General features: G+C 36.9%; 1 protein-coding gene across 3 annotated transcripts in view; it reads left to right on the top strand.

Moving 5' to 3' along the window:
• Positions 1 to 14,874, top strand: part of BUB3 (BUB3 mitotic checkpoint protein) — a 43,969-nt gene that overhangs the window by 3,017 nt on the left and 26,078 nt on the right. The window contains exons 4-8 of one of the 3 annotated variants that reach the window (XM_017858678.1): positions 1,117 to 1,268; positions 6,790 to 6,948; positions 8,608 to 8,785; positions 8,984 to 9,200; positions 11,418 to 11,740. In XM_017858678.1, coding sequence (XP_017714167.1) covers positions 1,117 to 1,268; positions 6,790 to 6,948; positions 8,608 to 8,785; positions 8,984 to 9,200; positions 11,418 to 11,427 — 716 coding nt within the window. In that variant the 3' untranslated portion in view covers positions 11,428 to 11,740. Of the gene's footprint in view, positions 1 to 1,116; positions 1,269 to 6,789; positions 6,949 to 8,607; positions 8,786 to 8,983; positions 9,201 to 10,192; positions 11,741 to 14,874 lie in introns of those variants that run through there. The other 2 variants (XM_017858677.1, XM_017858676.1) reach the window with 2 other exon arrangements.

Below are 14,874 nucleotides of genomic sequence, written 5' to 3'. Positions count from 1 at the left end.
TCCTTCCCTCCTTCCCTCCTTCCCTCCTTCCCTCCTTCCCTCCTTCCCTCCTTCCCTCCTTCCCTCCTTCCCTCCTTCCCTCCTTCCCTCCTTCCCTCCTTCCTTCCTTCCTTCCTTTCTCTTTCTTCCTTTCTTTCTTTCTTTCTTTCTTGATGGAGTCTCGCTCTGTTGCCCAGGCTGGAGTGCCGTGGTGTGATCTTGGCTCACCACAGCCTCTGCCTCCCGCATTCAGGCAATTCTCCTGCTTCGGCCGCCCAAGTAATTGGGACTATAGGTGCGTGCCACCATGCCTGGCTATTTTTTGTATTTTTTAATAGAGGCGAGGTTTCACTATGTTGACCAGGATAGTCTTAAACTCTTGATCTTGTGATCCGCCCACCTTGGCCTCCCAAAGTGCTGGGACTAACCTTACTGTTTGAAGGTCAGGACCATATATTGTTCCTTCCTATATCCTTAGCAGTTGGCACAGATTCTGGTGTGTAGTAGATGTTAGTTGAAGGAATAAATGAGATATGGTGGGAAGGTTCAAATTGAAAAGAAGGAAAATGTCTGATTGAAAATTTGAACCACAGTGGAACCAGGTAGAATAATGAGAAGACTTCACTCTCAGTTCTCATAACCCTTTAGCCTTGTAAATAAGTTTCTTAGCAGCATTGGCTTCATGTTCAACATAAATGTTGTTGATCCAGAAGACCAGAGTTCTCCATTCATTTGTTCATTCAACAGATGTTTCTTGAGCACCTAGCCTGTACCAGAGCTTGCACTAGATACCGGCAGAGATCACAGAGTTAAACGCAGTTCCTGATAGGAAATCTAGAATCAAGTGAGGAAGATAACAGACATGCCACTGTTTTAATGTAATCTGAAATTCAAGACAGTCTTTGGTATGTGCCATACTAGTGAGTCATGTGAAGTGTGCACTGTAAGGTGAACAGAGAGGAATGGGTAACTTTGTAGTCATGGAGAGATTTTCTGTCTGTAGACATTTCCATGGGGTTGGATGAGGCAAATTGATTACAGTTGAATGAATGCTTCTTTTAATTGTTTATTTTAGGAATCTTTAGTAAAGGTAGTAAGCTAGATGTTGGGGATTCCCCCCCCTTTTTTTTCCTATAGAAAATCTTGTTGGGACCCATGATGCCCCTATCAGATGTGTTGAATACTGTCCAGAAGTGAATGTGATGGTCACTGGAAGTTGGGATCAGACAGTTAAATTGTGGGATCCCAGAACTCCTTGTAATGCCGGGACCTTCTCTCAGCCTGAAAAGGTAGGCTCTTTATATTCATTGCAGGAGTTGATGGTTTTGGGGTGATTTTGTCTTGATGCATGATTGCTGACTATGTTGGTTGAATTTAAAGGTGAAAAGTCAACATGGGGGGAAAAGTTGACAGTCGATTTTATAAATCCAACTACATAGAAATGCTTTAATGCAAAAGAAAATTAACTTTGGGATTTGAGGCCAACTTTTATTTGTCAGTTGTTATATTTGCTTCCATGTATTGTTAATGCTTTAAATCGCAGAATTGAGAAGCAACTCACTGCCTTTTCAGAGAAGTCATTTAGCAGACTGTTCGATTGTCTTAAATTGACGCTCCATCCCAAACCAGAAAATTGGATGGAGCATCACTTATTTTCATTTGTTATCTGAGGTTTCTTTTGAGTTGACTGTTGAGAGGGCAAAATGGGTTATCATTTCAAGTTCAGTGAGAAAGGTGTTTTACGTTCCCTGGCTTCTACTGTTTGTATATTTATTTTTTAATAATGATAGATGTAGTTTCAAGGCTGTTAGCGAACAAAGCTTTTAAAACCGAAACTTTGTGTATTATTCTAACCTTTTGTTCTGTATGATGAAAGTGTAATTGAGCATTCCTTCTGTATCCTCATCAGACTTTATCAGGTGGTAGTTAATTTTAAAGATTGATTGTTTTAGCAGTTTAAAGGCATCCCTCACTTGAGTCTATTTCCTCAGCGTAAATATACTATTCAATTCCTGTTAGCCATCATTATATACAATAGTGCATCCAAAGAGCCATTATTTTGTCACATCACAGTCGAATGTACTCCTGGCAAGACCTTTGTTCAGAATAAAATAATTGCAGTGTTTCTAGTTTTGATTTATGGTTGTATGTAACATGTTAAGAACTGTGATAAATTGCTGACAGAATATCATATAATGGACAGCCACACTGAATCAAGCTGCTTATTGGTTCAGCAAGGTTCATTATGTCACTTTTTTTAATACTTTCTTTGATAAATGTATATACCTAGTCAGTAGCATGACAGTGGTTTCACTTGATTTATGATCAGTGGGGATAGAAAGCACTATTAGAAGCTTGTGTGTCACCTATATAGTAAAGATTTAAGATAAAATTCCCAGTATGATTGTACCATTATAAATCGATCTCTTTCTGGATTCTCTGTTTTAAAGTTTGGTACTTTATACATCTTAGATTAATTTTCATTTCACTGCAAACATTTTGTTTTCTGAGTAAGCTATGATAAATCTTAACAACATTTCTCACATTTAAATCTGCTTATATTAAATCTGTTGTTTTGAATCTTAATTTTAATTCCTTATTTTCCCTTAGTCACATTAATTGTTGAATTTTAGGGCCAGATTCTAGAGAGGGGTGGGGCATGGCGTTGTTACAGCTGGTAACTTGATTCTTCTTCAGCTCATGGTATGTGGTTAACATACTAGTGATTATTAACAACATATGGCTTAAGTATTGAATGTTGAATAGACATCTTACCTTGCCATGGGGCCTCTGCATTTTTTATGGCAGTTCTTCAGGTTTGAAAATGCTAAGTCAGATTAGAGTTTCTTATTAATTGAAAATCATAGAGCACAGTTGTGAATCGCAAGTCTAAATTTTTTAAGAGTGACTGAACATGATCAGGAGAATATTTTTTTGCCACCTTTTAATGAGTTGGCTACCTCTGTTTTGTTTCCAAGTAACATTATATTTGCAAATAAACCACTGAATGTTCGCTTGTAGGAAATTCTATGGTTAATTATAAAGGAATTTTGTGGAAAGTTTAATATTGAAGAAAGGCATTATGAGGGGAAAAGAAGGGATACAGTACTTTTAAAATTTTCCCTAATGTTGAACTTCTATCTTGAATGTGTAGTATTACGTCAGGGCACAAGAATTGCTTTGTTGTATGTCAGACCACTGTCTTGTCTTTTAATTTTGAGTTTGTATGCCACCAAAGGCTACTAAACATCTAATTAGTGGTGGCTCCCTCACCCTTCCTGGAAAGGCCTATTTATTCCATGTAACAACTGGGGGGANTTAATAGAGGCGAGGTTTCACTATGTTGACCAGGATAGTCTTAAACTCTTGATCTTGTGATCCGCCCACCTTGGCCTCCCAAAGTGCTGGGACTAACCTTACTGTTTGAAGGTCAGGACCATATATTGTTCCTTCCTATATCCTTAGCAGTTGGCACAGATTCTGGTGTGTAGTAGATGTTAGTTGAAGGAATAAATGAGATATGGTGGGAAGGTTCAAATTGAAAAGAAGGAAAATGTCTGATTGAAAATTTGAACCACAGTGGAACCAGGTAGAATAATGAGAAGACTTCACTCTCAGTTCTCATAACCCTTTAGCCTTGTAAATAAGTTTCTTAGCAGCATTGGCTTCATGTTCAACATAAATGTTGTTGATCCAGAAGACCAGAGTTCTCCATTCATTTGTTCATTCAACAGATGTTTCTTGAGCACCTAGCCTGTACCAGAGCTTGCACTAGATACCGGCAGAGATCACAGAGTTAAACGCAGTTCCTGATAGGAAATCTAGAATCAAGTGAGGAAGATAACAGACATGCCACTGTTTTAATGTAATCTGAAATTCAAGACAGTCTTTGGTATGTGCCATACTAGTGAGTCATGTGAAGTGTGCACTGTAAGGTGAACAGAGAGGAATGGGTAACTTTGTAGTCATGGAGAGATTTTCTGTCTGTAGACATTTCCATGGGGTTGGATGAGGCAAATTGATTACAGTTGAATGAATGCTTCTTTTAATTGTTTATTTTAGGAATCTTTAGTAAAGGTAGTAAGCTAGATGTTGGGGATTCCCCCCCCTTTTTTTTCCTATAGAAAATCTTGTTGGGACCCATGATGCCCCTATCAGATGTGTTGAATACTGTCCAGAAGTGAATGTGATGGTCACTGGAAGTTGGGATCAGACAGTTAAATTGTGGGATCCCAGAACTCCTTGTAATGCCGGGACCTTCTCTCAGCCTGAAAAGGTAGGCTCTTTATATTCATTGCAGGAGTTGATGGTTTTGGGGTGATTTTTGTCTTGATGCATGATTGCTGACTATGTTGGTTGAATTTAAAGGTGAAAAGTCAACATGGGGGGAAAAAGTTGACAGTCGATTTTATAAATCCAACTACATAGAAATGCTTTAATGCAAAAGAAAATTAACTTTGGGATTTGAGGCCAACTTTTATTTGTCAGTTGTTATATTTGCTTCCATGTATTGTTAATGCTTTAAATCGCAGAATTGAGAAGCAACTCACTGCCTTTTCAGAGAAGTCATTTAGCAGACTGTTCGATTGTCTTAAATTGACGCTCCATCCCAAACCAGAAAATTGGATGGAGCATCACTTATTTTCATTTGTTATCTGAGGTTTCTTTTGAGTTGACTGTTGAGAGGGCAAAATGGGTTATCATTTCAAGTTCAGTGAGAAAGGTGTTTTACGTTCCCTGGCTTCTACTGTTTGTATATTTATTTTTTAATAATGATAGATGTAGTTTCAAGGCTGTTAGCGAACAAAGCTTTTTAAAACCGAAACTTTGTGTATTATTCTAACCTTTTGTTCTGTATGATGAAAGTGTAATTGAGCATTCCTTCTGTATCCTCATCAGACTTTATCAGGTGGTAGTTAATTTTAAAGATTGATTGTTTTAGCAGTTTAAAGGCATCCCTCACTTGAGTCTATTTCCTCAGCGTAAATATACTATTCAATTCCTGTTAGCCATCATTATATACAATAGTGCATCCAAAGAGCCATTATTTTTGTCACATCACAGTCGAATGTACTCCTGGCAAGACCTTTGTTCAGAATAAAATAATTGCAGTGTTTCTAGTTTTGATTTATGGTTGTATGTAACATGTTAAGAACTGTGATAAATTGCTGACAGAATATCATATAATGGACAGCCACACTGAATCAAGCTGCTTATTGGTTCAGCAAGGTTCATTATGTCACTTTTTTTAATACTTTCTTTGATAAATGTATATACCTAGTCAGTAGCATGACAGTGGTTTCACTTGATTTATGATCAGTGGGGATAGAAAGCACTATTAGAAGCTTGTGTGTCACCTATATAGTAAAGATTTAAGATAAAATTCCCAGTATGATTGTACCATTATAAATCGATCTCTTTCTGGATTCTCTGTTTTTAAAGTTTGGTACTTTATACATCTTAGATTAATTTTCATTTCACTGCAAACATTTTGTTTTCTGAGTAAGCTATGATAAATCTTAACAACATTTCTCACATTTAAATCTGCTTATATTAAATCTGTTGTTTTGAATCTTAATTTTAATTCCTTATTTTTCCCTTAGTCACATTAATTGTTGAATTTTAGGGCCAGATTCTAGAGAGGGGTGGGGCATGGCGTTGTTACAGCTGGTAACTTGATTCTTCTTCAGCTCATGGTATGTGGTTAACATACTAGTGATTATTAACAACATATGGCTTAAGTATTGAATGTTGAATAGACATCTTACCTTGCCATGGGGCCTCTGCATTTTTTATGGCAGTTCTTCAGGTTTGAAAATGCTAAGTCAGATTAGAGTTTCTTATTAATTGAAAATCATAGAGCACAGTTGTGAATCGCAAGTCTAAATTTTTTAAGAGTGACTGAACATGATCAGGAGAATATTTTTTTGCCACCTTTTTAATGAGTTGGCTACCTCTGTTTTGTTTCCAAGTAACATTATATTTGCAAATAAACCACTGAATGTTCGCTTGTAGGAAATTCTATGGTTAATTATAAAGGAATTTTTGTGGAAAGTTTAATATTGAAGAAAGGCATTATGAGGGGAAAAAGAAGGGATACAGTACTTTTAAAAATTTTCCCTAATGTTGAACTTCTATCTTGAATGTGTAGTATTACGTCAGGGCACAAGAATTGCTTTGTTGTATGTCAGACCACTGTCTTGTCTTTTAATTTTGAGTTTGTATGCCACCAAAGGCTACTAAACATCTAATTAGTGGTGGCTCCCTCACCCTTCCTGGAAAGGCCTATTTATTCCATGTAACAACTGGGGGGAAAAAAATCAAGATTTTTAGAGTTGCAAAATGAAATATTCTAAAAGGGTGATTATAGAAAAATAATTTTGAAAATGATTGTTTTATGAAAAGCCAGAAACTCATTAAACTCTACCTTGAATTATTTTATGGCTTTATTATCTCCTTCTTGAATTTTTTTTACACTTTTATGTTGTCTCTAAATGAAACATGAAGGCTGGGAAAAATAGTTTAATTTGTTTTAGTAATGAAGGGAATTAAGACTTCAAAAGCTCTTTTACAGAATTACTTAGAATGTACATTATATGATGCTTGGTGAACTATGAAGAGCATCATGGGTTTGCTATTTTGTGCAAACTTGGTTTAAATAATTGCAGTATCTAAAATTGTTACTTGTGATTGGGGAATTCAGTCAGCTAATTTTTTATGGTTTTATGATCAGATGGACTTTATTTTGGGGCAAAATGCCATTTTCAGGCAAGTAGGTGATTTTTAGCAAGTTTTGATCTTTTTTAAAAGGTATATACCCTCTCAGTCTCTGGAGACCGGCTGATTGTGGGAACAGCAGGCCGCAGAGTGTTGGTGTGGGACTTACGGAACATGGGTTACGTGCAGCAGCGCAGGGAGTCCAGCCTGAAATACCAGACTCGCTGCATACGAGCGTTTCCAAACAAGCAGGTACTGAACTCTAGTCCCTCTTCTTTCTGGAATTTGAAAATAATGTGATCTTATAGTATAATGATTTGGCCACTATCCCCTAAAGCCTTCTTTTTTTTTTTTTTTTTCAGTAATGATTTAGAATTTGCTGTTAGGTGTATTCCTTGATATTTTTGACAGCCATGTGTTAAAAGGAAGTGCGTTAACCCCCATTTTAGAGACGACCTTGATGTTCAGAGAGACCAAGTAATCTGCTCAGGAAGTGGTTTGAATAGAGGAGGTCTTCTGGTCTTTTGTTGATCCTGGTCCAGGATGCTTCATAGGTATACAGAATCAAAGAGGGCTTTGCAGATATTTCAGTTTACAAAATGCTGAATTAAAATTTATATCTGGATTTTAAGCTTATGGAATTTGCTGTTTTCTTTTTGCCTTTTTGTAATCCTAATGCTTATAGAGTTCTTTCCCCAGTTTGACAATAGAACTTTGTGTTTTTTTTTCTTAAACTCAACTGAGGTTAGAGAGGCAGGGCCCCTCTTATGACGGATGTACAGGGTGCCCTTCCATCGCTAAATAAGATTAGCCTGTTTATTAGTGATCTCCCTCTTCCCTCAAGTCCTTAAAGTTTTAAGAGGAGATGGTGGTGTGTGGTCAGTTGCAACAGAAATTTTGCAAGAGGAAAAGTCATTAAAAACAGAAGGTGTCTTTGGTATCTTATGGCTGTCCTTTGGTGGTTGTAGAACTTGAAGCAGGTATGTTATTCTCTTGGCTTTTTAACCTGCAAAGGCTAGTACCTCAAATGGTGATCACAGTTCCTTTTCTTAGGAAATTGGAAGTTTCCACTGAAGATAAAGAATTGCAGTTATGTGAAACTTTAGAGATTTAAATATGTGATTAAAATATGCTTTCATTGTGAACATTATTTTAATGCCATTATATCTAATATTTTCTATAAGATTATTTCTACTTTGTAATGGCAGTTAAAAGTCAGATTTTACTGACTTATTTATTTCTTCATAAACAGTTTTCAGGAATAAATCTTTTCATACCTTGAAGGATTAAAAAATCAGAGATTTTGTATTTGGTGTGTTCTCTCTTATTTTTTAAGATATTGTCATTTCAAGGAAAGATGAGAAAACGTATGAAATTGTAAACCACTTTTGAATGTCCCTGAAAGTCTTTGTGCAAACCTGACTTACTGTACTAAATGTAAGAAGTAGCATGACTGAGATGGAAGACTGGTGTTCCAGTTTATTTGGATTATTGATACCCCCAATGAAGGAAACACAATTCTTAACAGTTGTTCGTGATGAAGAGGCACAGAACATAGTAGAATATATTTTAACTGAGGGAACAAATTTGAGTCTGCTGGGCAGGACAACAGGACAACAAATAAGCGACACTAAAACACTAAATTTTGTTTAGGTTTGATGAAATAACTAGACATTTTTTATTGTAATGTGCAAGGCCCTGGTACCTGTGAAGAAAGCAAGTGATGCCAGTCTTATTTTCTTTTTAAAGTCATCGTAACTATGTTAGTACAGCCTAAACACTTCATTAAAGCCTGCTGTACTTCTCATTTCTGAAATAATCACTCTTTAGTGTGGGTTGAATTTGGGAATTAGCACCTTGTTTTTGGAAGCTGGAATTTACCATTTTTTCCCTCTGGTTCTCTCTTGGCAGGGTTATGTATTAAGCTCTATTGAAGGCCGAGTGGCAGTTGAGTATTTGGACCCAAGCCCTGAGGTACAGAAGAAGAAGTATGCCTTCAAATGTCACAGACTAAAAGAAAATAATATTGAGCAGATTTACCCAGTCAATGCCATTTCTTTTCACAATATCCACAATACATTTGCCACAGGTAAAGTATGGCATGCTGACCTATATTTATTTATTATATTATTTGGTGCTTGCTTTTTATGGTATTTAGTGAGAAAAAATCTATATAATGCTTTATGGAAATGTAATTTCCATGACCTTAAAACTTAACTGTTAAGATAATGGTTATTTCTGTATCTGGTGTTAAGAACCATTTTAACTATTTTGAAATTACTTCCAGGTGGTTCTGATGGCTTTGTAAATATTTGGGATCCATTTAACAAAAAGCGACTGTGCCAATTCCATCGGTACCCCACGAGCATCGCATCACTTGCCTTCAGTAATGATGGGACTACGCTTGCAATAGCATCATCATATATGTATGAAATGGATGACACGGAACATCCTGAAGATGGTATCTTCATTCGCCAAGTGACAGATGCAGAAACAAAACCCAAGTGAGTATGCTTCACCTGTATTTGAGCCTTTTCTTGCATTCAACCCAGGATTTATTAATTTTTCTAAATTCATGAATAGCATTGTTGATGCCTGCTCGATATTACAGCTGACTGTAGGGTTGGAGTTGATGTTATCATGTTCTCCCAAGCTTTCAATATCCGTAGGTTGATAGACGTCTGATGGATAAAATTGTGCCTAGTTGTTTTGTACAGAAGAATGTCAAACTCTCATTCTTCTTGAATAGGCTCTATTATTTGAATCTCTGGAGTTATTACCAGCTCATTGCTTCAGAATTAAGTTGAGGAATTCAAGAATAATTTATTTTAGTAAATTCTATTTAAGATGTTCAAGAATTTGAACTGCCAAAAATCCTTCCTCTCCACAGAGGTTGTTTCTTTAATATTAACACAAAGTAAGTGACCTTCGGGTCTTATTGGAAACCCAGAGTAATATGGCCTTGCCTGGAATTGCAAATTTCCTTAGTTTTGAAATTTTCGTAGACGTCTTTGGTTCTTGGTTGTAACTGTTGACTGAGAAGAGCCATTTACATTTTTTGATACCAACAGGGCAAAGCTTTTTACTTAATTACCTCCACCAGGCTTAAGGGAAATCTGATACTTCAGCATGTGTTAAACTATAAAATATCTACCCCAAGTGTCTTTGCCCAGTTCCTTGTCCCCTCTCCCCAGGCCCTTAAAGGAAGTTCTTGATACATATTTGTGGAATAACTGAATGTTTTCAGGATTCTTATACTTTGCTGAGTTAAATTGGGTGTGGTACCTTTGCTGATTGGTTGAGCCTCTGAGAGGGGGCAGAGTATTAAATATTCCATATCAGATATGCTTTTATAGGTTTGACTTTAGAAAAGTCTTAGCATGTGAAGCCTGTTGGATAAAGGGCTGTGTTTGCATTTAATCTGTCACTTTTGTATCTCCTGTCCTGGCTGGCCATTTTGATCTCATGCTGTTCTTTTTTTCTTTTGAACTTGTAGGTCACCATGTACTTGACAAGATTTCATTTACTTAAGTGCCATGTTGATGATAATAAAACAATTCGTACTCCCCAATGGTGGATTTATTACTATTAAAGAAACCAGGGAAAATGCTAATTTTAATATTATAACAACCTGAAAATAATGGAAAAGAGGTTTTTGAGTTTTTTTTTTTTTTAAATACTTTCTTAAGTGCATGAGATGGTTTGATGGTTTGCTGCATTAAAGGTATTTGGGCAAACAAAATTGGAGGGCAGTGACTGCAGTTTTGAGAATCAGTTTTGACCTTGATGATTTTTTGTTTCCACTGTGGAAATAAATGTTTGTAAATAAATGTAATAAAAATCCCTTTGCATTCTTTCTGGACCTTAAATAGTAGAGGAAAACGCTCATGAGCCATTTGTTTCTTTTGCTGGTTATAGTTGCTAATTCTAAAGCTGCTTCAGACTGCTTCATGAGGAGGTTAATCTACAATTAAACAATATTTCCTCTTGGCTGTCCATTATTTTCTGAAGCAGATGGTTCATCATTTCCTGGGCTGTTAAACAAAGCGAGGTTAAGGTTAGACTCTTGGGAATCAGCTAGTTTTCAATCTTATTAGGGTGCAGAAGGAAAACTAATAAGAAAACCTCCTAATATCATTTTGTGACTGTAAACAATTATTTATTAGCAAACAATTGATCCCAGAAGGGCAAATTGTTTGAGTCAGTAATGAGCTGAGAAAAGACAGAGCATATCTGTGTATTTGGAAAAATAATTGTAACGTAATTGCAGTGCATTTAGACAGGCATCTATTTGGACCTGTTTCTATCCCTAAATGAATTTTTGGAAACATTAATGAGGTTTACATATTTCTCTGACATTTATATAGTTCTCATGTCCATTTCAGTTGACCAGCCGCTGGTGATTAAGGTTAGAAAGAAAAAAATTATAGTGAGAATGAGATTCATTTCAATGTAATGCACTAAAGCAGAACACGAACTTAGCTTGGCCTATTCTAGGTAGTTCCAAATAATATTTTTGTTGTCAAACTTTAAAATTTATATTAATTTGCAAATGTATGTCTCTGAATAGGACTTGGACCTTTCCTGACATTTATTTTATCCGTGATGTATTTTTTAAAAATTCTTTTGATACAGAGAAGGGTCTTTTTTTTTAAAGTATTTCAGTGAAAACTTGGTGTAAGTCTGAACCCATCTTTTGAAATGTATTTTCTTCATTGCAGGTCCACCTAATCATCCTGTGAAAGTGGTTTCTCTATGGAAAGCTTTGTTTGCTTCCTACAAATACATGCTTATTCCTTAAGGGATGTGTTAGAGTTACTGTGGATTTCTCTGTTTTCTGTCTTACAAGAAACTTGTCTATGTACCTTAATACTTTGTTTAGGATGAGGAGTCTTTGTGTCCCTGTACAGTAGTCTGAAGAATTCCCCCTTCTGTCTCCTAGCAAGCCCCGTTGCTGTATCTGAACAGTTTGAGCTCTTTTTGTAATATAATCTAGACCTGTTGTTTCTGTGCTATCTAATAAACAAGATTCAGAACCCTTGAATGTTGGATGTTTTTGAATGTTGGTAATTAATATAATTTACTTAAAAAGGCTTGTGTAAAGCAAAACTCGCCATCACAGGCATGTTGGGGATGACATTTTACCTTTAAGTCCACTCTGCCTCGTTTAATTGTCTCCTCTGATGTGTGTTGGGGATTCAGTCCTGCATAAAGTGATTTGTTGGAGTTCAGCCATTTCCCTCATGCCCCCTTGTGCCCTCTCGGTGGATCAGCAGGGCCTTTGAGCCAAGTGTACAGCTTCACTCAGGATGGGCAGAGACTATGTGGCAGCCGCTGGGGACCTTTTGGCTCAGTGCTCTCCTACTAGTGCCGGTGCAGTGGTGCTCAGGTAGCTTGTACATCCCTGTGTTGATGTAGTCATAGTCCACACACAGCCAAATGACAGACCCTTCTGTACTTAGCCATCAAATACCAAATCACAGTGAAGCCCTTGGGATGGTAAAGAATGTAATAGCCAGGGACTAACTGATGATATTAGTTCTTTAGTGTGATTATGTGCTTCTAAAAGTCCCTGACCACTTGGTTGAGAACAGACCATAAGTTTAAAACATTGTATAAGTGAAAGAATTAATATAGTATTGTTATAGGTAACCAAATTAAAGTAATGTGGACTTGTTTTTGAGGTGCTGAGGGAGGGCTTATTTTATGGTTCCATGTGGATGCCCTCTTGTCTCTGGATATCAAATGTGCCTCCCTCCATCTCTACATACCCCTTAACCAGCTCTTCACGGTTTGCTTGTTTATGGTTATAGCTACCTTTTCCCCAAATTACCCAGATGTAGTTACCTTGGCCTCATTGGTTTCCCTTACCCACATTCTTTAAGTGTCTCTTCTGTTTATTTTTTCTTCCTACTGCTCCTATCCCATTTCCTTCTGGGTGAATGTGGCAGCCTCCAGTTTCTGCCTTAAGTCCTCCATCTAATAGAGCAGTGACTTTTGAACATTGTAGTTGTGACCCAAGTAAGAAATACATTTTGAACTACAGTTCAGAACGCAGAGGTCAGTATAGTATGCATGACAGACAGAAGGGTCCTGAAACACGACTTGCCCTTCCTGCATGTGATGTATCTGGTGCATGCGTGCATTTTTTTTTTCTTTGCTTTTTAAGAAATCCTGGTTATGGCACCTTGAATTGAACAAATGCCTGTCACCTGTAATTTGGAAAAACTCGATCAGATTTCTAAAATTTTCTAGATTTTAAAAAATGTATTCTTATGTCGTACTTGGAATCCTCCACTGCTTCCTGTTGCTCATAGTCGCCCTTCAGCGATTTCATAAGGAGATGTGCTGCTTCCCAAGCTTCCAGATCATCAGGAAGGGGCTGCGGACTGTAAGGTGCTCTCAGAAGATGGGACTAACTAACCCTTGTTGGGAATATAAGTAAGCAGGTGGGATGGGAATGTTAAAGTGATAGCAGTATCTGGTTCTGAGTTCTGTTGTGTAAAAACTTAAAGGTATATTAGCAGGTTAGCCTTTGTTCTGTGGGAAATCCAGGCCTTGTTAGAAGGACCAAGGCCAGAATGCCCAGTTTAGCGTTGGCATTCAAACCCTTCATTGTTTTTCCTCCATTATCTGTTAAATTCCTGCTTTGCCAAAGGTCTTTTCTATACCCTAATAACTCTAGCTTCCTTCCCTCAGTGGCGACTCAACGCACATTAGCCTACTGAGAGCTTAGATCACTACAATGAATCCTTGTAAATTTGTTTAACTCAGTTTTCCCCAAATTCGTTTGAGCCGGTTGGTTCTACTTTTTCTGGTCTTGTTCCCACAATCATTTTACCTTTTACCACTCCTGCAGAAAACATGGGGGTTCTTTTGTTAGCTGAGAGCCAGGTTACTTTCTTCACTGTCACTCTGACGCTTGTGTTGATTCCCAAATCTCAGTTTGCCCAGGGGCATTCTCTTTCTGAATTGCTCTTTCAGGATTTAATTTGAATCCTGCAAAGTCCTGTTCAAAACCCCCTTTTCCATGAAGCCCTTCTTCCTTGTTGCAGCTCACAAATAAGTATGCCCTTTCTCAAAACATGTATGAAACACCTCCCGCTTGTATACCTTTAGCAGCAGTTACTCATATTGCCTGGCATTTAAACATTTTTGTATGCATACATCTTGCTTTCCTACTTACAGCAAGAGCAGGACCACATCTTTTTGTGTGCTCTGGTACATGCCTGTTGGACCACTTTGATATTGCTAAATTATATAGACTCCTTTTAAAATAATTTGAAATATAATTTTGGAGTATAGACATCTTGTCCAGTGCATTAGACAGGTGACCTTTGGCTTTGTTCATTAAGCATTTAGTAAGTCTCTTAGAAGTGATATGTTTACTGTAGAAAAATTCAGATAACATGCAAAAAATGAAACATACTGTCACAATCCTATGATATAACTTAAAAATTCCTTTCCAGCTTCATAGAGATATTTGATGAGAATTGTATATATTTAAGGTATACAATGTGATGTTTTGATACATGTATACATTGTGAAATGATGATTACCACAACCAGGCTAATAAACATCTCCATCACTTTGTTAAATTGAGTTAAACAAATTTATACGTTGACAAGTTACATTTACAAATTGATGTAATTTTTTTATGTGGTGAGAATACTTACGATATAATCTCAGCAAATTTCAAGTATACAATACATTATTACTAATGATAGCCACCACACTGTGTGTCAGGGCTCCAGAACTTACTCATCTCAGAGGAGGTAGCTACTTTTAACATTTTTGGTGTATATCCATCCTTCAGGATTTTCTGTATATTTCTCTAACAGTAAAGTTTTTGTTAGCCGCATCATGTGAAACGCCTGGGTAGACAAATTTAAAGATGTTACTTGGGATGGTGTGACTTGTACAAGCCACATAGCCTGCATGGTGTCCACTTTGAGGGGGATGCCCATAGCTATACTTAGAAGTCATCCCCTAGAGCAAGCTTGTCCAATTTGTTGTCCATGGGCCACATGCTGCCCAGGATGACTTTGAAGGTGACCCAAAACAAATTAATAAGCTTTTGTAAAATATGAAATTTTTTTTTTTTTTTTTTTTTTTTTTTTTTTTTTTTGAGATGGAGTCTCGCTCTGTTGCCCAGACTGGAGTGCAGTGGCGTGGTCA

The sequence above is a fragment of the Rhinopithecus bieti genome, unplaced genomic scaffold, assembly GCF_001698545.2.
Source record: "Rhinopithecus bieti isolate Rb0 unplaced genomic scaffold, ASM169854v2 scaffold_42745, whole genome shotgun sequence".
NCBI classification, from domain to species: domain Eukaryota; kingdom Metazoa; phylum Chordata; class Mammalia; order Primates; family Cercopithecidae; genus Rhinopithecus; species Rhinopithecus bieti.
Note: the sequence above shows the minus strand (reverse complement) of the source record. Positions and strands in the feature narration are given on the sequence as shown.